A 26,952-nucleotide genomic window follows, 5' to 3' on the forward strand; every position below is an offset into this window, starting at 1 on the left:
TGAATGAGAGTTGGTTTGTGGTTAAAAATTCTCAAGGAAGACTTTTTATTCTGCCTCCCCAAAGCCAAGTCAATATCAATAGCATATAATTTGATAGACAGTCTATACAAGAACATTTTGGGTATAACTAATTTATACTTGATAGTCTAGAAAAAAATAATTTACCTGTTTAAACAGGAGATAGTGCCAACATTAAAGTAGAAATTACAGAAAAGAATAGAGCACAACTATAAAATGGGGAGTTAATTTTCATTTTCAGATAAAGTGACAGGTAATTTTCTCACAAAATTTTACTTACAGCTTTATCTGCAAAGGTCTCTTCATAAAATGCTAGCATCAAAGCAAACTGTACAACTGCATATATCCTCAATAGATGAGACACCGATGATGAAAAGGGAACTTCTTTCCCGGTGACCTAGGAAGACAAGAAAGAAGCTTTATTTTGCTCCCTGGCTTATTCTACTCATTGACATTCACACCAAGTAAAGAGGAGATGTGTAAAAGAAAGGAAAAGCTTTGCTACTTTTTTTTCCCCAAAATTACTCACATTCTTTTTCATTTTGATAGAAAAACATAAAAGTTCAGAAGCTTGTTTTTCTTTTCAGAAGCATCATGATTATGATTTAGTCTACTTTATAACAAACTGGTATAAGAATTGATTCAGCAACATGTACTGATGACAAATACAACTAAAATGAACATAAAAATATGAATACAGAAATATGTCCAGGATTATACATGAAAGTAAAGAAAAAGAAAAAAATGGAAGGTGATTTTTAGTAGTGGAGATAATCATGCCTGAAAGGGAAATATTACATTATTGGAAACAACTTTCCTAAATTATGGAGTTTCCAAAAAATACTACAACTCTACTTTCATAATGCAAATTTAGGCATAAATATGACTTCAGAGTATTCACTTTGGATTATCTATTGAAAAATAGAAAAATAATAAATGGATCACAGCAAACTAAACTTTTTAGAGCTGAAATAAAGCAAATCATTTTCATCTATATCAGATTAGCTCATTGTTACATAACTGATTTTGAACATAACTAAAAATATCTGGGAAATTTCAGCAAAGCAGCTTCCATAACTGGATGAAAAAACATCCTCATTTGGATCAAGAGTTTTAAAAAATAACAATATTAAAATAAAAAAAGATATTATTTCCTTATAATATTGGCTAATTTTATACTTACAATTATCTTTGAAACCAACAATAGCTTACCCTTTCTGTTGCTTTCAGGTTACTATTTTTTTTTAATTTTTTTTTTCAACGTTTATTTATTTTTGGGACAGAGAGAGACAGAGCATGAATGGGGGAGGGGCAGAGAGACAGGGAGACACAGAATCAGAAACAGGCTCCAGGCTCTGAGCCATCAGCCCAGAGCCCGACGCGGGGCTCGAACTCCCGGACCGCGAGATCGTGACCTGGCTGAAGTCGGACGCTTAACCGACTGCGCCACCCAGGCGCCCCACTTTCAGGTTACTATTAATGACAGTTATTTTAATAAGGAACCACAATATATATCCTGAAAGGTTGAAAAGAAAATCCTTTTTTTCATCTCTATAAGAATTCCAGATTGAAATTGAATTTTTCATTTGGTTTCCAGGGTTTGAAATCTCCACCTCACTTATTTTTGGGTTTTAATGTGATTTATGAATTTAATGCTACTGCTGTACCTCAGAATAAGGTTATGATCTAATCTAATAACCACATCATCTTGGTGTGGCTTTTGACCTTCCATTCTAGAGACTTTATTTATTTTTTTAATTTCAGTATAGTTGACACACAATGTGACATTAGTTTCAGGTATACAACTTAGTGTTGTGACAAATTCATACATTATGCTATGTTTGCTACAAGTATAGCTACCATCTATCTTGGTATACTGTTATTACAATATCATTGACTATATTCTTTATGCTGTGACTTTTATTCCTGTGACTTATTCATCCCATAACTGTAAGTCTGTACCTCCTACTCCCCTTCATTCATTGGCTGTGCCAATTTAAATTCCCACCAACAGGATACGGGGATTCTTTTTCTCCACATCTTCACCAGGACTTGTTATTTCTTGTCTTTTTGATTTTAGCCATTCTAACAAGAGTAAGGTGATATCTCATTGTGGTTTTGATTTGCATTTCCCTGATGATTAGTGGTGTTGACCATCTTTTCATTCTTTCATGAACAAAATGAAAGCTAGACTGAAGCATCTTTTAAGGCTCCATCTCTAATGTTTTAGGATTCTGTGACCCAGTAACATACGTTTGTGTAGTTTTTGCACTACATAAAGCTTCTTTGCTGTAGGTTTGAGTGGATCTGAAACCTAGCCTCTGCTGCTCTGCCTCCGAACCAGGCTCCCCAGTAAGGGGCAGTGTCATCCTGGGAGAAGGCCCTCCTCTTATCCGCCCCTAGGTGGTACCTACTCAATAAGTTATGCACCACAGGGCTGTATCTGCCGAAGGAACATCTTTTTTTTTCAGATCTTCATGAAGTCGACATACATACAGGCTGGCTGTCGACCTGACGATATGATACTAATCTTTACCATCACCAACATAAACTCTATTTACCTCTGGGATTTCTTCACTTAGTCCAAGTCTTGGTTTACCTGGACTCCATCCTGGTCCTTTAAATAGGACAGAAAACTTATTGAAGAATCCAGGTGTGGCCCAGAATGTAGTCCATATGTAAACTAAATGGTGGCACTAGAAGAACAAAAATAGAGCTTATTTAAAAAAAGAAAAACTCCTAACAAAAATATTAAGTACAACTAATCATACATTTTATTTTCTTTATTTACTGTTCAATGACATTTGTATATTTTTTTTCTGTAATATACAGGTTATGTGTCATGTGGTTAATGTAGATTAATGTGCAGTGGCATTCCAAATTGTAATTCATTCTATTCATTCTGTGTCCTTTAAGTGTGTTCTTGTCAATATTTCTGAAGTGCCACAAAATTATAATTTTGAAGTTAAAGAAGAGGACAATTATTTAGAAAACAGCACAATAGAAAAAAAAATGAGTTAACAGCTTTGCTTCCAATGGAATTAACCAGCTCCTTGTGAACTCTACATCCGCATCTAATGATATTCTTTCTAGAGTCTTGCTAAATGTATATTAAAGTTGAACACAGAAACACACAAATATTAAAAATAGCCCTTTATTTGCTGTATTGAGTTATAGACAATCATATCATATTTAAGGAAGCATATTCAAAGCCATTTCTGCATCTTTTAGCAGGATTCCACATTCTTTAAATAACACATTTGACATGTGCAGTACTTAAAAGTATGCTCACACATGAGAAGTACTCAGTAAATATTAGAAATTAGGGTAATTAGACATATATTCCATCCATGTGATAATAATGCATCATAGGTTAAAAATAGTCCTAGAGGTTGTACATCAGCTACAGACGCTAGAAATGAGTTCTATTAGAAGTGAAGTAAAAAATTAATGTACAAAGAAGTTTTGGCTCTATGGGAATTTGTGGTCTCATTGGCATTTTCACTGTCTGTTAAAAAATTTAAACTGCTAGGATTATAAAACTGGTTTTAAAATTGCTTGAAACATTACAATAAGTAATCTGAAGCAATTAATGAACAATGTAGGGTTTAGTGGGGCAGATTTTAAAGTGAATAGAAATTCCAGATGGAAATTTACACTGGGGCATAATAATAATAATAATAATAATAATAATAATAATAATAATACAAAACTTACTGTGCTTAGGAATTATAACATATATTAATATACTTATCTGATCTGTTATTTTGAAAACTGACAACATTTCATTGGTCTCATTATAGACATAGCCATGAGAAATACACGGTGACTTTTTAAAATAAGGAGTACTTTCCCACTTATTTGCCTTCCAATGCCCTTAAAGTCCTGGACTCCAAATGAGAGCAAAGTGAATGTCCTATACCCAATATACAGGGGGGACAAATCCCTCTCCACCTAGTGGAGGTCATCCTCTGTTGCTTTTGACACGTCTGAGGGAAAGGTGAGAAATTTAGCTGAATAAAAAGGAATACCAGTGAAAGTAAGTATACGTTTTTGTAGGTTCAAGAACTCCTAATTCAGTCAACGTTGCTAATATGGCATTTTTGACAATGTTAGTGAGAGTCTAGAAGCCTATGTCTTGTACACAGTTGTGATAAGGAAATTTTTACATGAGGACAGAGGCCTGGGGAACTGAACCTGACACAGATTCAACATCAGCTCATAAAAAGTCTAATCATCTGATTTTTGTTTCCCCCAAATCCTGTCATCTAACTCCTTGTGCTGCTAGTGTTGTGCGGTTTTCAAGCCTCTCATCTGTCTTAGCGTTGATCCCCTTGCCCTCATCAGGAGTGTATGCTCCCATATCCTTGCTACTTAAGGATCAGAAGGAAACAACAGGTTCTGCAGCTCCTGGGAGCTTGTTAGATATACAGAATCTTGGACACACCTCAGAGCCAGTGAACAGAATCTGGGCTAAATTTAGTAAGATTCTTGCATGATTCATATGCACATGAAGTTTCAAAGGCTCCTTTCCAGAGGACAAAGACCAAGCTTTTAATGTCCTTATTACAGAGATAAGACTATACCAAGTGAAAAGGTAGTTCTCAATGTATTACTTTTAAATTAATTTCAATTCTATAAAGTTTATTAAGAAAGTACTCTGAAATATTTGCTAATATTCTCCTGAGGGATATAACTTTAGGAATGCCCAACACAGAGAGAGGGAAAGACAGAGAGACAGAGCTGGCCTACAGTTGAGAAGGAAGGAAATGAATGATCAGCTTTTCTCACTTGATAAAAACACCATTCATTTGAAAAGTGGAGGCAATTTGTGACGGCCTTTTCTATGAAGAGGCAGTACAGTGTAAAAGTTAAATTGAGTTAAGCAAGTCTTGGGCTTGGCCTGCAACACTCCTTGGTTACGTCTGAATCTGACAAGCTGTGTATGGCTGGTTGAATTATTTAAATCCGGGGAAATTCAGCCTCACCCACTAAAAAACGAGGATTAAAAAGTATCTCTATGTCATAAGGTTTGAGTAAGAGTTTCATTAAATACGCATGCTGAGCTGCTAGCAATACCCTGTACATAGTAAAAGCTCAAGAAATGTCCATTTATTTTGTTATTTTAACTTCCTTAAAAACTTTTAAGAAATAGGATCAGAGAGCAGACCTGACGGGAACCTGTAATTACCGCCCTTCCCGAATGCTATAATCCCGGTTCTATGTACAGAGCTGTCACTGCCTGACCTCTTCAGCTGCTCAAGCATTCTTATCTTTTTCTCATTTGCTAGTCCCTAACCCCAGGAGTGTTTGTGGTGCTCTGTTGCTGACGGATCAGAGCTTCACAGACATTCCTCATTTCTCTAGTGCCAGCCATTGAGATCAGTGAACAACCAATACCACATGTCTAACAGAAAACTGGTCTGGGGCTACAAGTCTTAGCAGGTGAGGTAATGTGCAGACCTAACCAACTCGTAATAGCTCCTGACATTTAGGTCCAAGTAGAATAGGGCAAAGGCCTCATGTTGAATTTCTAACCAGAGTCATGCGGCCTTGAAGCAAATATTTTTCTTACTGTGGTATCAGCCTTTATAATGCATTTACTACTGTTCCTTCTGAATCCATGAATATATTTCAAGTCTATTCTGAGAAAGAATATGTTTGCTTGAAGGGCTATTTTTGAAAAAAATTCTCTGTAGTAGGTATATTTAAAAGTTCTTAAAATGAGTTGTTTTCAAACACATTTTGCCCAAGTTAATTCAAGATTTTGCTTGAGTGTCAGAGTTACTTCTAGCTTCTTTTATGGTTAAAAAAAAAAATTCTTTTCAGAATAGTGTGAGGTACTTTCACCTTTCAACAACTGATCTTTATTTTAGCTATAAAATTTGTGAAAGGATATAACCAATTCAGAAATAATAAAATCAATTACATTACCTGCACCATGAATGGTTCAAATGTATTAATGGGATGCGTTAGACCATATACAACTTTTTCATTTTCTGCCTCGAATGTCCCTGGAAAATAAACATTAAGGATATGATCTTTGACTTTCTATGAGCTTAGGAGGTAAGTTAATATTTTTATGTTCACATATATTTTACTTACCAAAAATTCTATCCCATATAATAAGAACGCCAGCATAATTTTTGTCAATGCAATAACGGTTTCTGCCTATGACACACAATATTAAAAGAAAAAAAAGGTTTTGAAAAATGAAGTTATACTTTTGAAACATCTTATTGTATTTTAGAACCCATTCACAAAATTAAGACTTATGCAACAAAATGATTTTCCTAAGAATCTCTTTTCACTGACAACATTAGATTATTTGCTAAGTAAATTGCTTTTATTTTATTTTTTTCCTATTGAGTTAATTTTACCAAAATTACCAGAGAACTCCTTAAAACTACATATATGTTTGGAATTTCCCCAGATTTATTTTTCAGAGAGGGAGAGAGAGAGAGAAAAAGAGAGAGAGAAACAATGTGTGTGTGCATACAGGGGAGGGGCAGGGGAGAGGGAGAGAGAGAATCTCGAGCAGACTCCATACCCAGTGCCAAGTAGGATGTGGTCCTCAATCCCATAATTTTTTAAAAAATGTTTTTGTTCTTAATTTTCCAGTTGTTTAGAAATCTGGCATAATTCTGAGTAATTTTACTTTTTAAAATTTTACTTTTTACTATCAAAGAGTAGTGTGTCTGGTGGCTCAGTCAGTTAAGCTCCCAACTTCAGCTAAGGTCATCATTAAACTGTTCATGAGTTCAAGCCCTGCATCAGGCTCTGTGCTGACAGCTCAGAGCCTGGAACCTGCTTCAGATTCTGTGTCTCCCTCTCTCTCTGCCCCCTCCCCACTCCCGCATGCATAGTCTCTCTCTCTCTTAAAAATAATCATTAAATTTTTTTTTAAAAAAGACTATCAAAGAGTAATAATTAAAAATTAAATGGCCCAGAAAAAGGCAATAGGGAATAAGATAACTAATATATGTGTATTCGCATTTGGTTGATTTTTTTAATTTTGAAATGAGTTGCTATCTCTAGCTCTTCTCTCTGAATCTTTTCCAGGAAAAAAAAAATTTCTACTTAGACTGAGACTTTACTATTTATTTTAATCATGAAAGACATAAGTGAAAATTAAATTACCCTTAATTATTTTTATTAACTATTACTCAAAACATATATATTTTTCTTCCAAAGTATTCAAATTATAATTTAAAATGAAATAGTTGGGTATTGTTTCTTTAATAATAAAAAATGCTTAAATATGTACCCCCGTATTCACATAAGTATAAATCAAAGGAAAAATATTAACCTATCAAGCCACTGCTCCAACAAATTCAACTGTCTTCATGTGTCATTTTTTTGCATGCCTTCTATACATGTTAATATATGTTTGAAAGTGAAGACACACAGGACAACCTCTCCAGTCCAAAAGTAGTGTGGGTCTGGCTACACAAATGCACAACCCACTGCTATATATGGGCTAAACAGTGGTTCTTAGTTGGAGGAGAGAACATCTTGCTTCTCGAGGGACATGTGGAAATGTCTGGAGAATTTGTTGAGAGTCACAACTGGGAGGGGATATTATCTGCACTTAGTATGCAGAAACCAAAATCCTACAATACAAAGGGTAGCCCCATTCCTAACCTCCCACCTCCAAGTGAAGAACTATCTGGCCCAAAACATTAATAATGCTGAGGGTAAGAGGTGCCTCGGTGGCTCAGCTGGTTAAGTGACCAACTTTGGCTCAGGTCATGATCTTGCAGTTCCTGGGTTGGAGCCCCACATAGGGCTCTTGCTGACAAAGCCTGAAGCCTGGTTTGGATTCTGTGTCTCCCCCTCTCTCTCCTCCTCCCCTACTCAAGCTTTCTCAAAAATAAAGAAACGTTAAAAAAAATAATAATAACACTGAGGGTAAGAGATGCGAACATAAAACAACAGGAGTGGGAATGTGCTCTGAAGCTAAACAGAGAACACTAGTAACTATTTCTTCTTCAGTATGGATTTATTCTTCTCCACTCCTTATGTTTCCTTTACTGTGAAGGGAGCCCCAAGAGTATAACACCCTTAGTCTCTCCAGCTTCTCGCTAACAATTCTCCTTGGGATCAGGAATGTATGTGAAGTTTGGAAGAGGTAACTGAGCATGTGCAGCCTGACCCCACCCACTTCTCTTCCTTTTGAAGGGAGATGATGGGACTTGTGTTTCTGCTCTTCTCCCTGCCAGGCAGAAAGGAACCCACCCCTTGGGAAGGCAGGCCTGCAGTGTTCCAGCACTGCCTGCGATGCCTGCAAACTTATGAAAACAGAACAATAGTATTTATTATTATATTACTGTCTTCCTTTTCTCAGCACTATGTATGTAAGATGTATTCAGGCCATCACAAGTTGCAACAGTTTGGACATGTTTTTTTTGGTATGTAATTCCCCATTATATGAAAAGTCTACAAATTTATCTGTTCTCCTGCAATAAGCATTTGAATTTTATCTCTATTTTTTCCATTACATAAAATGCTGCTATGCACATTCTTATACAGGTCTTTTGGTGCACACATGTAAATAATTCTGTTATGTCTTATGCTGGTATCTTTAAATCTTAAGTACTAGTCACATGGGATTTTTTTTCTCTGTCATGCTAATGCAGTTCACAGAATTTAGGCAAAAAGTGAATTTCTTCCTATTAGGCTTTCCTGAAATCGCAACAATTTTCAAGACCAGAGACTTTCTGGTTGTATATAGGAGTGACCCTCAACACTGGGTCAGGTGGTACCTTCAACATAGAAAGTGTGTATCCCCTCGCTGGTTAAGTTGTTTTCCACTACAACTAAGGAGATCTAGACAAAAAGGAAAATCCAAACAAGATTTTTCCCCTCCAATCATTGCTTTGGAAAAGAGGCTTGTCCAGGTACGATGGAAGACATGATACCTATTTATACACTGAATGGTGACTATGTTGAATAATTGTGATGAAAAGGTACAAAATAATAGTATTTTTAAAGAAATGAATAAGGAGAAAAAAGGTCAAATTTCCTTACCATGATGAACCCGATGATGGCTAGGAGTATTAAGAATCAGTTCCAAAGGACCAAGGTTATTAATGATCTGTTTAAAACAAAAGCAATATTTATACACAGTTATCAATAAATGTGTACGTATACTCACATTAACTTTCCATGTGGGTCAAGAGACATTTCAAGTTTCAAGGTTGACTTCAGAGTCAGAAGAAGTTTCTCTGATTCCTGGGGTTCCTATGAAAATAACGATAATCTCCTAACTCTATTCTGGGAGGCAGTACAGTAAAAGGTTAAGAGTGATGCTGCCTAAATTCAGCTCCAGGAGCCTCCATTTATTGCTGTGTGATCTTGGGAAAACAACTTAAGCTTTTTATATTCAGTTTCCTCATCTTTCAAATGGAAATATTAAACATATCCACATAATAACATTCTGAGGGTTACAAACAGTACGGTATTTATATACCGTGTCAAGGCACACTTCTCTCACATCTCCTGTCATTTCACGCTCTTCACCCTTCAACTATGTCTTTGTTGATTAATGGTAACAGCGCATCACTAAAGAAGGGAAGACATCATATTACATTTGCTTTGTGGTTAGTTGAGAGTTGGTTCACCCAATAATCAGCCATGTTACCTACTGCATTAGGGCGATTCTGCTTATTCAAATAGAATCCTTAATGGCCTTTTACCTGTAGATGTACCATCTTTAAGTCCAATTTACAGGCACAATTAAAAATCAAATGTAGGGGAGCTTTTCAGTCAGTTAAGTGTCTGACTTCAGCCTGGGTCATGATCTTACAGTTTGTGAGTTGAAGCCCTGTGTAGAGCTCTGTGCTAACAGCTCAGAGCCTGGAGTCTGCTTCAGATTCTGTGTCTCCCTCTCTCTCTGTCCCTCTCTGCTCACATTCTGTCTCTCTGTCTCTCGCTCAAAAATAAATAAAGATTAAAAAACATTTTAAGTCAAATATATAAAGGGGTATTTTTTTTTCAATTAAGGACCCTTCAGAATGTGGTCTATAACTCTTTAATGTTATCTCTCAAAATTTCCCAGTGAGAATCCCCATTCCAGGGTCTGCAGATTCCAAGGAGTGTAGGAATGAGGTAGGTGTCATAAAAAAGAGCAGGTCATATAAGACATTTGATATACTACATTAACTGGAAGCAATATTGGGAACTCTTTTAATTTTGATTACATTATTCTTCCATCAATTATGGCAGATACTAGAATGTTTACTTGAATTATGACCTAGGTCAATTTGTTTAGAGCCTACTAATGACAAAATCAATACATTGTTATATTTTAAGAAATTACTCACCACTAGAGTTACTTTCCATTTATAGGATATATGAGGAAAAAAGGGTAAGTTAGATGATGCTTAGGGGAAAAACATTCACTGACAACGATGATACTTGAATTGGCAACGAGTCAGTGGTACGAGGAAAAAATAGAGAGATGCGACTGCTTAAGATAAAAAGATATTTAAGATACGTAACAACTAGATGTAGTATGATGGTCTTGTGAGAATACCAATTTGAACAAACCAAACATAAAATACATTTTATAGGCAATGCGGGATAAGAAAATGATTATATAGAGGGTATTACATAGTAAATTATACTGCTTTTATTGAAAATTATAATGGAGTTTTGTGTAGGGGGAAGTAACTGTTTTTTTAGAGTTGTATAACTGAAGTATACATGACATGAGATCTATGTTTTGCTGAAAGATATTTGGCAATGAAAAAAGAAAAAGAGGGGCGCCTGGGTGGCGCAGTCGGTTAAGCATCCGACTTCAGCCAGGTCACGATCTCGCGGTCTGTGAGTTCGAGCCCCGCGTCAGGCTCTGGGCTGATGGCTCAGAGCCTGGTGCCTGTTTCCGGTTCTGTGTTTCCCTCTCTCTCTGCCCCTCCCCCGTTCATGCTCTGTCTCTCTCTGTCCCAAAAAAAATAAATAAACGTTGAAAAAAAAATTAAAAAAAAAGAAAAAGAAGGATAATTAATGAAAATGAATCAAAATCATAATGATTTTTTGATTGAAGTGATGGATATACATAATGCACTCTATTATTCTACTCATCTAAATGTTTGAAAAAATTAAGATAAAATTCTAAATAAAAGAAATACTACTCTAGTAATACAAAGTAATGTTCAGTTACCCAGTTGGAAGTATTAATAGATCTCTAAAGTCCCAAACAGATTTCTAGATTGCAACTCTTTATATAGCAGGGTTTAATGACTTTTGGGCAATCTCAGACACTAAAACACCCAGTTTAAAGTTGCTGTGCAAATGTGAACAGCTGCAGTAGCCACACTGTGCACAGCTTGTGGGGTCCTATACTCTTGAGATAAAAGCTGCAGCAATGTTGCCACATGACAGTGCTGCATGTCTCCATAGGGCAGGTGCCACCATCATCTCCTTACTAAACCCATTGTATACACATCTGAAAGCAGCAGCCCTTGGTTTCCATCCTGCTGCCAGGCTTCTAAGGGATTGTCAGTTTTCATTATGCAACAGACAGAAATGTTTACATGCAAAGGATGTGTAATATTTCATGTCCTATATTGATTTAACCACCCTCCCTCCTAGTTTCTTTTCTTTCTCTCTCTTTCTCTTTTCCTTTCCTTTTCCTTCTCCTTTCCTTTTCTTTCTCTTCTTTCTTTCTTTCTTTCTTTCTTTCTTTCTTTCTTTCTTTCTTTCTTTCTTTCTTTCTTTCTTTCTTTTCTAGCGTGGTGTTTTATCACCATTTTTAAAGTTATTTCCCTGAAAGATATATTATGAACCCGAAACAACAGAATTTTTGGATAACTCAGAACAGAATTCATTTATACGCAAAGAACTATCCGTATTTTTTTTTAATTCCAGGAGTTCAAAATACTGTGAATATGTATAATATGTATAAGGATATCAGACTACATTCCTATCAAATCAGTCACAAAAGATATCATCCCACAAATACAGTACTAACAGCCAGGGATTGGGAAGGGAGTAAGTAGAAATAACCCTGTATTTTATTGGACTCCATTGCTTTGTACTTGGTGGAAAAATATTTGTTAAAAAGAAGGATGGTGATGGATAGAGAACAAGAAAGTGGGGTTTCTCAGCAGTCAGAACATTGAAATCTGATGCTCAGTTCAAGCTTTGTATCTCTGGCAGAATACCAGATGGGAAAGGAGAAAACCATTTTATCCTTGTTTGTCTCTTTGGTGCCTAACATATGTTACAAAAAGAGACAACAAAAGGGGGTGGAGGAGACTATGGTGACCAGCTTCTGCTACCCAGATGCATTTCTGATCCTTGGTCTTGGCGTGTGTGCAGCCAGATTTAAAGCCACACAAATGGTGAGTGCATTCAGATGGCTGGAGCCTTGGCTGAGTGCATTATTTTTTTAATGTCAAGCACTTTTCCTCAAAGAAAATCTTTTGCTCCTGCAGGCTAAAGCATGGTGATATCAATATTGAAAGTCCCCCCTGCCCACCTTTTTTTTTTTTTTTAAGTTAAAAGCCAAGTACAACACAGGCAACCACAGTCAAATTTCCTGGTAGTGCCTATGAGTACCTTGGAGCTGAGGAAGACCACCTCGGGTGGGAGATGATTCATCATTCAGACAGCCCAGTCAGAACCTCTCTTGTAGAAAACGCTTCTGACTCAGTCATGGAGAAGTCATCAATAATTAATAAGGTTTGAGCATAACGACTTAATTATCGCCCACTTTTGCAAATTCAGGCATTTAGCAATTCAACGACATCTAGCTTTGAACCACTTCCTGAAAATATGTTACTGTGGAAATAATTGCAACTATTCTCATTTTTAGGTAGTTATTTTTTGTCTTGCTTTTTAAGATTCAGATGAGTTAATTTAAATGATGGAATTTTCTAACATATAGAAGACTTAAAAACAATATAGTCCAATACTCTGTTATTTAAAAAAAAAACTGACATTCGGAAAATTTTAATTATCAGTCCAAGTCAAACAGCTTGGAAGAAGCGCTAAAGTCTTCTTCATTTCAACTCAGAGATTTTGTTTTTCTATCACATTGCTTTTAAGAGATACAGAAATAGTTCCATCAAATAAAAGCAATTTAAACTTTTAGAAGTTTCATGGAAAATAACTAAATGCTTTTTTTCCTCATTTCAGCCAAAAGAAATCCAGGTATTTATAAAGAACCTAGACACTTCAGATTCTAAACTGCCCTCTCATGGGATTTTAGGCATTTCTGGTGTTTCTTAGATTTCCAAAACAATGATCTAAGTCTTGTATCCTTGTCATTTTCTTTCAGAATTTTATAACCTGAGAAGCATGGATACCTAGAAAGGCCATCGATGGGCTTCAGAAGGTCAGGAACACCCTAAGTATTATACCAAATTTTATGAATATGTGCCAGTGGGTATTTTTTTCTGGGAGGAAATGGCTATTTTCATCATATACTCAGAGGGATAGATGAGTCCTAGGAGGTTATGAGCCCATGTTCCCAACAAGGTCTTTAGATTATTTCCTTCACCCTTATTTATATTGTTTTTAGTTTCCATATTAATAAAACTTGGATAATAATTTCTCATCCAAACTTCAGAAACAGCGACTTAAACATTTTTTCTGCCTATTTCTTGAAATAATTATTTCCCAAAAAACTCATTTCTTGGGCTGTTTTTACTTGTACAATAATAAGTTATTATAAATGAACCAATAATAAATAAAACAATTTTATAATAATAAGCTACTTCAATTCTATCAGTGAAATTTTATCCAGCAGAAGTGCTCTAGATCATTTGCTAGACTGGTCACATATTCATTTTTCTCCCCACAGTTTATGGCAGGGGTGGGGAAAAAGAGTTAAATATAAAACCAGGAGAATAGGGGCCATAAGACACCGTCATCTTTTCATTAAGTCATTTCCCTCATCAAAAATAAAATGAATTCAAATGAAAGGCCTCTTACAATGAACAAATGAAGCCCAAAAGATGTGGAATTCAAAGCTGTTCAAACTCTTCATCAAGACCCATTTCCAATGTTCTCTTTCTTCTGCCTAAAAGACCTTAACCTCTTATCTCAACCTGCTGGAATCCTGCTCTTCCTTTAAGACACACCTAGATTTTGAAACATTCTTCTTGATTTTTCCAATGAGAATTTTCTTTGCCTTTCTCTGAATACATATTGAGGCATCACTAATTTTTATGTCATGCTGTTCTGATATCTAGTTATTCATGTTCACTTCTTATACAATATTGAAAGTTCATTGAGGACAGAAACTCTAACTCAAGCCTCTTTGTTTCTCACAGCACATGCAATGCTGCCTTGCATATAGTGACTGCCAAACAAGATTATATTGATAAATCCCCCTCACTGCCCTCCATGCCCTTTCACCTTTATATCAGTGGTTCTCAAATGGGGATGATTGTGCTTCCAGGGAACATTTGGCAATGTTTGGAGATACTTTGGGCTGTCACAAATGGAGGAAGTGCTACTGTAATTTAGTGATTAGTGGATTTTAGTGCTGCTAAACATCCTACAATGCACAGGACAGTACTCCAAAATAAGAATGATCTGCCCCAAAGGTTGATAATCCCTTCTGCTTCATAGGTATACATGTCTTGCTGCACCTCAGTCTTTTTGTTATTCAGGAGGGAAGCATTGTATAATTTCTGTCTTCCAGTTTGGAAACTGGAGGGAAGGGTGCATTAGCGAATTCCCAATCTCTAGAGACCAAACATGAGTCTGGAGTGCCCTTGGCGATTAAAGCCCGGAGAGGGAGTCCAAACAGATCTTTGATTTAGTGAATTGGAAAATTAAGATAAATAGCTAAAATGAAAGGGCCAAAAACTAGTAACAACAACAAACAAACAAAAACCAAAAACATATACAATCAGAGAACAGATAATGGGAGAGTTGAATTCTGGTGATCATTGGCAGGTGAATTTCTTGAATTATTTTTATGTTCTCTCAGTACAGGTTTGTGAGGGCTTCAGTTTCAGTTGAAAGGACCCAGAGATAGAAAATTTAATTCCCATATCACCAAATGATTCTGAAATGTCTTTTTAGAGTTCTTACAACCTTCCTCCCCACTTGCCCTGCAGTCACATTTTGAGTGAGTTGAATAACTCAGAGGCCTAAAGGTTAATGAAACTTCCATTGTATCTAAGTTACCAGGGGGAATAATATTGCTTTAGAAATTGATAAAGTGACTACATGTGGTAAATCAAATAAGTAAATGCCTGCTATGAACTGGTTGCAATTAATTCCTTCCACAATATAGCTCTCAGGAGTTTTTTGATTACTTTACATCCCCTGAAAAACATACATCTGTAGGTCTTTACAAATGAAATTGATAAATCACTTAGAGTTGAACTCTGTAAAGCATCAAAGTAAATGCTCTAAATTAATGTCCTGTCTGAAATTATTTCTTATAAAATTAACGTATTCTATTCTATACATTTCTTAGTTGTTTTCACTGATTGCTCTGATAGGGGAACATTGACTGGTTAGGTTTTTGTAGTTCAATTAAGAGTGCAGAAATGATGAACTATTGCACAAGTTGGAGGGCAAGACTTGCTTTAAACAAAAATTCAGTTAATTCAAAACAAAATAATTTTCACTTTATGTATTGTGTGGAAAATTGCCTCTTCTCACCTCACTCTATTAATGTTGGAGAAGAGACTTTCTAAATCCATTTTAAAAAGAAACCTCTCAATTCTATTCTTTTGTCAAATTTTAGCATACTACTGGAAATGTCACATTATATTTCCAACTTACAGTTTTTCTATATGCTAATGGATACTAAAAATACTGGAACATATTATTGAAAGGCTAATGGAATATTTATAACCACTTACTTTTCAGAAAGAAACCACGAGCCTATAGTTAATTATAAATTTATTTCCAAATAAGACATGCTTACAAATATTCAGGCTTCCTGTCTGAGAGGGAAAAACCATAATAGGGAAAATATGTCCTAGGAAGCATATGTTTTACAGAATCCTCATTAACAGTGAATGTGCTAACAATATGATAGATGCTGAGGAGCGACTGGGTTGTGGGTGAAGTGAAATGAAATATCCATAGTAGGAAAATGCCTGTATTCAGATGAGCAGAGGTTAGAGTGACACCATTGACTCTAACTAGTCTTCTTTAGACCATCATACATGACTAATGCTTCATAGACCTGTTCCACTGTGGCCTTCTGTATTTCACTGAAGTCAGTATTTAAGGGAAATACTAAGCCAGTTCCAAATACATTTATTATCTGATGTACAAATCATTGTCATATTATATTTAACTAAGAATGATATACTTGACATGCAATCTGAAAATGGCAAAATTTCAGGTAAATTAGTCACAACGTTCAATGCAAACACACACTAAAATTAAATAGACTAATAATTATACCATGATTAGTTGTTTATTTCATGGCAATTTTCCTTCCTTGCTCCCTCTCTTCCTCCCTCTATCCCTCCTTCCTTCCTTTATTTTTTTCTTCCTTCTTTTATCTATGTATCAACTAAGCATGTCTGCATGTACATTTAGGAATAAAAAATTTGAAAAATCTTTTATTTGGAAAGATCTTCACAATAACTATAGGCTCTTGCATATCTTTGTGAAAAGTAAGTGGTTATAAATATTTCTATGACCTTTCAATTATATATTCTAGTACTATAGCCCTATTTATAGAAAGAAAACCTGAAGGACAAATATATTAATGCATACACATAAATTTATCTTTATTAAATGTTTATCATATATATTAAATATATATTTGAATGCCAATCAACAAGTATCTTAAGTACCAAATTACCAATAAAGATTTTCTATTAGCATTAGAAATAATGTTTCAGATTATTAAAATCTGTATGTATAAACCTTTTTCAAAGTTTCTTATTACAAGATAGTCACATAATAAGCCAACCAAGTAGAACCTTGTCAGCCAGTCCATTCATTCTGCAAAGATTTATTGAATTTCTATGGACCTTCTAGGTTTTAGAAGTAAAAATAAACGAACTGATGCACAGGCACTTCCTCACAGAAGCTTATTTATAGTCCAGGGGACTCTTCAATGGAAAGGTAGAACTATTTCAGAAGAAAAGGTTTTGGTTTTTTTTCCTTTAAAAAATTTTTTTAATGTTTATTTATTTTTGAGAGAGAGACAGAGAGACAGAGTACAAGTGAGGAGACAGCAGAGAGAGAAAGAGAGAGAGAGAGAGAGAGAGAGAGAGAGAGAGAGAGAATCCAAAGCAGGCTCCAGGCTCTGAGCTGTCAGCACAGAGCCCTATGTGGGGCTCAAACTCAAGAACTGTGAGATCATGAACTGAGCCAAAGTCAGACGGTTAACCGACTAAGCCACCCAGGCACCCAGGGAGGAAAAGGTTTTATAGAAAGTTTTCTTTTTCAAAAATTCTGTATAGTTTTGAGAAGGATGAGAAAAATCATTCATTTTTTTCCTTCCCAATTAGCATTGCACAGTAAAAATATTTGAACTTCTAATCAATTTGAATTTATAATGGGCACAAGATTACCTAATAAGAAGCAAATTGAGTTCCTTTTCTAGGTTGGAAGCTAAAAATTACCTTTAGTAAAAACATATGCTTTTATATCGTTCCTACTGTGAAGCATTGCCAAAAATCCCATTGATTGTTTGCTTCTGGAAAATGCTGTAGAGAGTTTTCACTTGTTCATAAGCTTCTTCAATTGACTATACAAAAATCAAAATAACCTATGTGAGGTACATTTATTTAATAGGTATTTATTCAGTACTTATTTTATGCAAAGTTTTGTGTTAAGATCCTTTGAGAGATCATAGGGTAGAAGAATGGAAATTACAACTGAGTGCCAGTAATTTAACTATTTTTTAACTTAAAGGTACAATGAGTAATAATGTCATTTTAGTGTTTGAATATATATAGGAATATGATTTTTGCTATCAAGAAATTTTATAATAATTCCTCACTGAAAGTTTCAGGAAAGAATAAAATCTATGAACTACATGAACTACAAGTTACCATGTCAAAATAATTTTACTTTTTGCTCTTAGTTGATTTTTAAACACTCATTATTCTCCTTGTTAAAAACTTAATCAATCTGAACATTTATGGATAAATTTATATTGTAGAGCATCTGGTGATGAAATGTAAAAATAAAATCTTAATTACCTCCCCCACTAGTTCTGCTATGTTAATTCAAGACAACACACTCAAGTATTTAGACAGATGGTGGTGGCGGCCATATTAACCTCTGATTTCTCTACAGGGAAGCAAGAGAAAGCAGAGCTCTTAGGATGTGTGCTTGTCTGCCTAGTTTCACACTTTGAAATCCTTGACAAATGCTGATTTATTCACAGCCAAATGTTTTCCTATCTGATTAGGCAGCTTTCTACTTCAGTAAGCATGTAATATGGAGGTAGCTGAATTTCCACACTAAGGAGTGAAAAAACAATATTTATAGTTTCGAAATAAAACAATCTGGAGGAATCAGGACTGTTGGGATCATAAAAAGCTTCATAGGGAGTAAATTTCTGATGAATCTATACCATAGGGTTAAAGAGTTAAAAGCTTAGTGTTAAGAAGAATGAGAGTAGGCTATGTTTATACAATAAACAGCAGTTTTAAAGGACTGCATTTATAATAAATTATCTTGAAGGCTGATTCTTGTCATTTATGATTGTATTATTCCTCAGACAAGAGGACAGGAGCTAGACAAGTCAGCATTTTATTTGAATTCATCTCAGCTTACATGTTAAATAACACATTTGACTTTTCCTTGGAAAAAAATAAATGCAACTAGCTACTGAAAGTGTTCCTTCAAAAAGAGGTGGATTGCAAGTGACTTTCTTTTTTTAACAAGACCAATTAAATTGACAGAGGGGAAATTGGAAACATTCATAAGCATAACCATATGAAACTTCACTCTAGTGTAACACAATTTTATATTTACCAGTTTGGATCCTCAGGGAAAAAGAACCACATTATTATCAGTAGTAGTAACATTATGTTAAAAAAATGTTACTGACCATGTAATTATCTAAGTACTAGATACTTCCATCAATAAAACTTATAAATCTGCACTGCAGAGTTTGCAATCTCATATGACAGATTTCCTAATTATTACCCTTCATCCATTTTGGTCTGTTAAAAAATATTTGCAAGTATTAATCTTTTAAAGTTAAAGGTAGAATGGATTTTCAGTCAGTAGATAGAAGCTATAAGTATCTGTCTTAAGTTCATTTGCCCTGTTTTCATGTGCATACTTTCCTTCTAAGAATAAGCTCTTCTTGTCCCTTCAGGATTATTATTATTTTTTTTAAATTAGTACATCCTGTCTTAGTTCAGGATACTATAACTAAATACAATAGACTGGGTGGCTTCAAAAACAAACGTTTACTTCTCACAGTGATGAAGGTTAGGAAGTCCAAGATCAAGGTGCCAGAAGATTCAGTGTTTGGTAAGAGCTATCTTTTTACTGTATCCTCTCTCTCATGTCTCTTCTTACAAGGGTACTAATCTCATCATGAGGATTCCACTCTCATGACCTGATTGGTTACCTCCTAAAAGCCCCCTATCCAAATATCATTACATTGGGGATTACAGTTACAACACATGAATGTGAAGGAACAAAATCAATCCTCTATGATCTTTACTATGAGTATTTTTTTCTCCTCTCTTCTCCAATACCGTATATATTGCAAAATATCTAGTTAATAATATCAATTCATTTGTTAATAGGGTTCTAAAATCATCACCATAGAAGTCTATCATAACCATCTATGTAATTGATGGGAGGGACATAAGCTAATGTGAGATAACAGAATGGAAAGGTTAAGAGAGACCGAAGAGCTGCTTAGGAGGAAAACAAGTGTATAATACATATTTTAAGAGAGTAAAAGAAAGAGCTATTAACAACTGTACCAGAAAAAGGAGCACATATTAGGATTGTTTCAGGTAATCTGAGTCATCTCTAAGAAATGTAAAATCAGTGATACCAGATTTCAGAGGAGGAAGGGAGAAAATTGTTTACCAAGCTTTGAATCACATATCTAGTACTAACTAGCTACAACACTAGGCAAGTTATTTAACATCTAAAACTTCAATTCCCTCTCTTTGAATGGGGATAGTAGAATTACATGATGATTAAATCTTATGAAATACTTAGCATAGTGACTGACACATGGTCTGAGCCACATAGGTGCTTGATCTTAAAAAAGGGGACAGTTTATGAAGAAGGAATTTGATTTGGGCCTTAAAGAATGTATAGAATAGCAACATCTAGAAAATATGAAAGGAGATAAACAGCAATGGTAATATATCAGATTCATTTAGAAAATGGAAAATAGTCTAGTTTGAATGAATTGCACAGAATGGAAAGTAATGGGATGTACACCAGGAAATCTATTTGGAAGGCAGTGCATGAGAAACATAAAATGAAAGCAATTTAGACTTGGCTCATCAAGCAACTGAACATCACCAAAGGATTTTCAGTAGTACTAGCCTCTGAGGATAGATTAATTTGGTCCAGGAAAGATTACAACTGAGTTCTGTCTTGACTAACCAACAACTTCATCTTATTTCACTGTGCCATAAGAATTATTTGTAAAACCTGTTGCCATCCATCATTGTACACTGACAAAGAACCAAATAAATATATCGTTTGAGGAGGAAGTAATGGCCAAAACATAAGTAAGCTCTGAAGCCAGCTGTGTTGCCTTATATAAACTGTAGAATACCAATATTCTTAGCTTTTAAAAGGATAATGTTTGCTCACAAAGTTGGCAAGTATAAAAATTTCAGTTTTCTAAAATTGTCCATTAAATTTGGGATAGTTTCCTGCTGCATGTACTTCCACATGTCCCCTTAATATAAAGCCCCATTAACTGAATTTATTTGAACTTATATTCATTCTTTACAAGCTATAAAAATTGAATTGACCTTTAGTGATTCAAACTATTTTATGAAAATTAAATGAAACTTTTTGCGTGGCCTATATTGGATGTTTAATACATGGTGGCTATTATATTATGACGTTAAGATCAGAAATAGATGAGAACAAGGAATCTGGAGCCTGACTACTTGGTACAAAGCCCAGCTTTGACACTTACTAATCCTGTGACTCAGGACAAGTTACTTAGCATGCTTAGTTTGAGGAAATAGTATTACTTATTCCATAGACTTGTTATAAACATTTAATGAAATAATATTTGTTAAAATGCTTGAAATATTTTTTGAAAAAGTGAGTGCTGGATAAGCATATGATATACCAAATGAAATAAATAAAAAAGTCAAACCAAAATTTCATCTCATCAAGTTTCTCCTTGGGACGCATCAGACCAATGACAAATATCAGTAACTGAGAATTCTTGGCTTGGGATGACTATACCTGTTTATTCTTCTAAAATTCATTCATTTAAAAATATTTTTAAAGCTACTTTTCCTTCATCCAGAATATTGTATCTCATTGTCCCAGTCTTTAATTCTTTTTTGTCCTTGTTATTACATGGAAGATGAGGAATACAAATGGTACTCAATGAATGTCTGTGGGATATAATAATTGAAATATTTAAAAAGATACATTAAATTTGGCTAATTTCATGATTTTGCACGTTGATTAGTTTCTGAATTAGAAAAAAAACAGAAGATAACAAAAAAACCTGAATAATACATTTCATCATCAGAAACTCAAACTCATAAAGATACATATTTTTCTACACTAATTTTTTGGCATCATTTCCTTAAATCTAAAATCCAACTGCATTAGTTTATATTAATAATTCATACTAACCAAAATATGGGATGCATCAAAATTATGTTATAAAATGTGCATGAATAATCATGATGATGGCTAGGAATGATTAGTGAGTGACATACAATAAAATAGGTACCTAGAATGCACAAAAGATAACAACGATAATAGTACTACAAACATCTAATTGATTTATTAGAACATGAATTATCTTTTTTTTTTAACACTCACAATACTGTGCATTGTTATCTTTATTTTACATATGAGGGAACTGAGGCACAGGAAGGTAAAGTAAACTGTCCAAGGTCATAGTAATAGTAATAAATGAAGTTAGGACTTGAACTAAGGGACTCTAACCCCTGAGGCCTCAAAAGGAAAGCACAGTTTACATTATGCAAATACTTACTTTTAATTTTTTTATATTTTTTTAGGTAAGCTCTATGCTCAACATGGGGCTTGAACTCACGAACCTGAGATCAAGAATCGCATGTTCTATGGACTGAGCCAGCCAGGTACCCCTACATTTATTATGTTTTAAGAAAAGCACTTAGGATGAATAACTTTGTGTTATAATTTTAACGTTTAAGTTTTAATAATTATAGTGTGTAAAATATTCAATAATATCTTCCCAAGTGTCATATTTATGCAAAATAAATAGTAATTTGTTAATGAAAAAGCTTTGTCGTCTAGTTAAATAATTCCAACACGCTTCCTGCCTACTCAGCGGGCAAAATAACAGCTACAGAAACTTGAGATAAACTAAGCATGTTTCTCTATAACCAGGACTTAAAATTCATGTTATAAATAGTATACATTTTATTCTTCCTCAGTGATTTACTAAAATGATAGGATAAAACAGATATACCGACTTAAAACTACATTTTACACAACACTGGCTCTGGGTAGACTCCGTAAGATTTTGAAGAACAGATAGATACTGCTAGACTTCCATGAAAAATCATAATGTGGGATACAAAAGGGCAATAAATAAACCACTCTATTAGTTGTATAAAGAAGTCAGACCTTCTAAATCTCTCTCCACATGCTGCTACCGGTTTTTTGCTGCTATAAAGTTCCATTTTCCTATTCTTCTCTGTATCTCCAGGCTTCTGCAAACTTCTGATTCCTATTGTCTCTTCAGTTATGTTGCTTCATAATTCCACTACATATCTCTTAAGCTTTCTAATTTTTCACATTGCATTCTTGGAGTTCTCCTATATTCTAATTTCTATTGATGCTTATTCTCATAAGTGTGTCATTCATATATATATGTGTGAGGAAAAAAAAAGTCTGATTGGGACAGTTATATGAGTATAGTGTTGCCAAAGAGAAGAACTTGTTTTCCTCATACCTTACCAACCAAATCTCTGATGGCAGCATTTGTGCTTAGTGAATATAGTTGGCTTAGTAGGATTCTAATACATAACTGCCCTAAGGCATGTTCTGACTGCAAGGAGAAGGGGGTGGGAATGGGAGATGCTGAAAGAGAAAGTACCAGCCTCACCCAGCTAGGATCAGAAATCAAAATTTGAGACCACAAGAGTGACTGAAAACCAAAAGGTTTCTCTCCAATAAAGAAAGGACCCAGAGAGGCAGAAGCCACAATACTGGCACACAAGTCTCCTGACTCTTGAATTAAGACTCTTGGCTGATTCTTATAATATTCATGCAAATATTCATGTATAGGAAGAGGCTCTAAGGAACTTGCTGAAAAGCCAGGAAGGTAAAAAGCTAGAAAATTGCTGACAATGATTTAGACTGCTGCCCCATGCTGGTAAGAGAAAATGTAGAGAGCAAATCCTACTAAGTTAATGTGGCTTTGAAAACACCTTGGGGGATGCCTGGGTGGCTCAGTCAGTTAAGCATCCGACTTCGGCTCAGGTCATGATCTCGCAGTCGGTGAGTTCAGGCCCCGCATCGGGCTCTGTGCTGACTGCTCAGAGCCTGGAGCCTGTTTCAGATTCTGTGTCTCCCTCTCTCTCTGCCCCTCCCCTGTTCATGCTCTGTCTCTCTCTGTCTCAAAAATAAATAAACGTTAAAAAAAATTAAAAAAAAAAAGAAAACACCTTGGGCATTTCATTAATTACACACACACACACACACACACACACACACACACACACACGATAGTTCTTGCCCTAAGATTAAAGGCCACCAAGGATAAAGAATATGCCTCATAACTAAAGACCATACTAAAAGACCCATGTCCTATCAAGTGAAAATCAAAACCTCCAAAAACGCAGGATAATTAGTTAATTTTATTTCCCTGCCTCCTACAATAAAAATAAGAAAAGGTCAGAGGAATATATCAGAATCTAACATCGCTACAACAAATGTGCCATGGAGATTGGCATGTAACAACAATAATAATATACTAGACATACAAAGAAGGCAGATGTGATCCATAACAAGAAAAATAACAGTCAATTGAAGTAGACTTGCACATGACTTGGATGTTGGAATTAGCAGATAAGAATTTTAAAATAATAATTATAATTAATACTTAAAGGAAAATACAGCCATAATGAATAACATAATTTCAGCAGAGAAAGAAAAACTATTTATAAATATACATGGAAATTCTAAAACCTAAAGCATAATATCTGATGTAAGAAATCCACTGAATGGGCTTAAAAGTACATTAGAGGGAGCAGGTACAAAGGTAATTAAACCTGAAGACAAATTAATAGAAATGAACCGATCTTAATAAGAAAGCGAAATTTTAAAAATTACAAAGCAGTGCTGATATGAATCAATATCAAGTAATGTAATAAACATGTAGGTAGTTTGAGTCCCAAGAGAGGAGAGAGATAAAGGTATAGATATAATGTTTAAGGAAATAATAGCGTTTATTTTTTTCAAAATTTGACATAAAATATACTACCTGTGAACTCTAAAAGAGGCAAAAAAAAAAGAGACAGACTCTATATGACGTAAATAAAGGAAATAAAGACATAAAGCTATCTACTCAAAAACTACATAATTGTCCATTAAAAAATCCTGGAGAATTTTTCAACAAATTGTTTGACAATTGTGCAAACAATACTTCCTATAAAGCTATAATACCCAATAATGTGAAGGATTGGTATAAGAGGAAACAAATCCATAGAAGAGAATAGAAGTCTAAAATTAGAGCTAACTATATATGGTCAATTTTCTTTTCTACAAAGGACTTAGGTAGTCCAATGGCTAAATGAAAGTATCTAAAGGGTGGTATATTAAGTGGGTATTCATAAAATAACATACCCCTACCAAATACCATATTCTTTTAGAAAAAAATTTTTAATGTTTATTTAATTTTGAGAGAGAGAGAGAGAGAGAGAGAGAGAGAGAGCGAGCATGAGTAGGGGAAGGACAGAGAGAGAGGGACACACAGAATCCTAAGCTGTCAGCACAAAGCCTGACAAAGGGCTTTAACTCACAGACCAGGAGATCATGACCTAAGCTAAAGTCAGACACTTAACTGACTGAGTCACCTAGGCACCCCCCAAAATATCACATTTTAAAGTTTATTCAAGTATATTAAAGGTCCAAAAATAAAATTAAAACTCAAAAGATTCCAAAAGAAACCTTAGGATAATTTCTTTGAAAGTTTATGATAATCAAAGACTTCTTAGAGAAAATACAAAAAGTAGACAAAAAAACACCTGAACTCACCATTAAAAAAAGATAAATTAATCTTTTCAAATTAAAGCTTCAATATTTTTCAAAAGAATTCGTAAAGAAAATGAAAAAGCATGCTACAAACTGAGGAAATACAATTGAAATACATGTATCTGACATTGCTTTATACCCAGAATCTATAAAGAATTCCAAGTCACTTAGGCAAACAACTCAAGAAAAAATAAAGGCCTGAGAGGTGGCTGGGTGGCTGAGTCAGTTAAGCATCTGACTCTAGATGTCAGCTAAGATCATGATCACATGGTTCATGAGTTTGAGCCCCTCATAGGGTTCCATGCTGGCAGTGAGGAGCCTGCTTAGGATTCTCTCTCTCCCTCTCTCTGCCCCGCCCCAGCTCTTCCTCTCTCAAATAAATAAACTTAAAACTAATAATAAAAATAAAGGCTTGAACAGGCATTTCATTAAAGCAAATTCATCAAAGTCCATCAAATACATGGAATGCCACACAACATCGTTGTTATTAGGGAAATAGTATCACAAAAAGAAAGTTCTCTGCCCACATTAGAATGAGTAAAATTAATGCTTATATTTCATTCTAATCCTTATCTCCTAGCCATCCCAAATATCTCTCCTCTAGGAAAAGAGTTGATTACTCATGTATACTTCAACAGACATTTTATGCATATGTGAACATATAAAACACATAGTTGTTTTCCCTTTTTTAATAAAAATAGTATCCTTTGGTATGTACCTCTGTTTTTTGGACATCTGTCCATATTAGTCCATAAAAAGATTGCTCATTTTATTTGTAACTGCATCATATTCCATTTAAGGGCTTCAGTTAAGCACGATAAAAATCCTTGAGTCGTATGGGTTCAAATATTTAATGCCAAAGAATTATTTCTCTTTTATATTTCTTTGCCCAAGGACCAACTGATGTGTACATGAACAATGATAATAAGTAAACATAATAAATAATGATAAGGTAATGGATAATGTTACTACTGCTATTATACTGTGTAGATCATCTAATATTCAAATATCATCTAAAACCTCAAAAAATTATAACATTCCACAGTTATTCACTTTAAAACACACATTAAATAATAAGTTTTTCTACTTGCCTTGAGTAAACTCAGAGGAAAAGAATATAACTGACTATGTACTTTGGACACTTTGGATGAAGGAACAATAAACAAAAATGTAGGCAAAAATTAAACAAGAGAGTACAGTTTGTAGCAGAAGGTTTTATAACTCTCAGAAAAGAGGAAGGGGATAAACAATATTACCTCTCCATCAGAGTAATCCAAAATTAAACAGAAAATTTCATCATAAACTCTTCATTTTGTTTTATGATCTTTTTATTCTCTCATATACAATATTTCAAAAGCATGTTGTCAGTCTTTTGTTTTGTTTTTTGTTGTTGTTGTTTTTTACTTTCTCTTATCCTAACCTAATTGCTTGAAGTGAATGAACCTGTCCTCACTTTTAAAAAATCAGTACCTTTTTAACACCAAATCTCCCTCCGAGTGAAAACTGATTTTATGGATGTCCGTAGCAGTGAAACAACTGAATGAATCAAACCTCCAT

At 34.6% G+C, this 26,952-nt stretch overlaps 1 protein-coding gene across 7 annotated transcripts in view; it reads right to left on the reverse strand.

The window, feature by feature from the left end:
* The window catches only part of AGMO (alkylglycerol monooxygenase), a 386,647-nt gene that overhangs the window by 166,462 nt on the left and 193,233 nt on the right, over positions 1-26,952 (reverse strand). For all 7 annotated transcript variants that reach the window (XM_019825539.3, XM_006929227.5, XM_011280414.4 and 4 more), the window contains 5 exons: positions 9,049-9,115; positions 6,124-6,189; positions 5,953-6,032; positions 2,580-2,714; positions 299-415 (listed from right to left, as the gene is read on the reverse strand). In XM_019825539.3, the coding sequence (XP_019681098.2) occupies positions 299-415; positions 2,580-2,714; positions 5,953-6,032; positions 6,124-6,189; positions 9,049-9,115 (465 nt within the window). The remainder of the gene's footprint in view (positions 1-298; positions 416-2,579; positions 2,715-5,952; positions 6,033-6,123; positions 6,190-9,048; positions 9,116-26,952) is intronic.

This window comes from Felis catus, chromosome A2, assembly GCF_018350175.1.
Source record: "Felis catus isolate Fca126 chromosome A2, F.catus_Fca126_mat1.0, whole genome shotgun sequence".
Taxonomy (NCBI): domain Eukaryota; kingdom Metazoa; phylum Chordata; class Mammalia; order Carnivora; family Felidae; genus Felis; species Felis catus.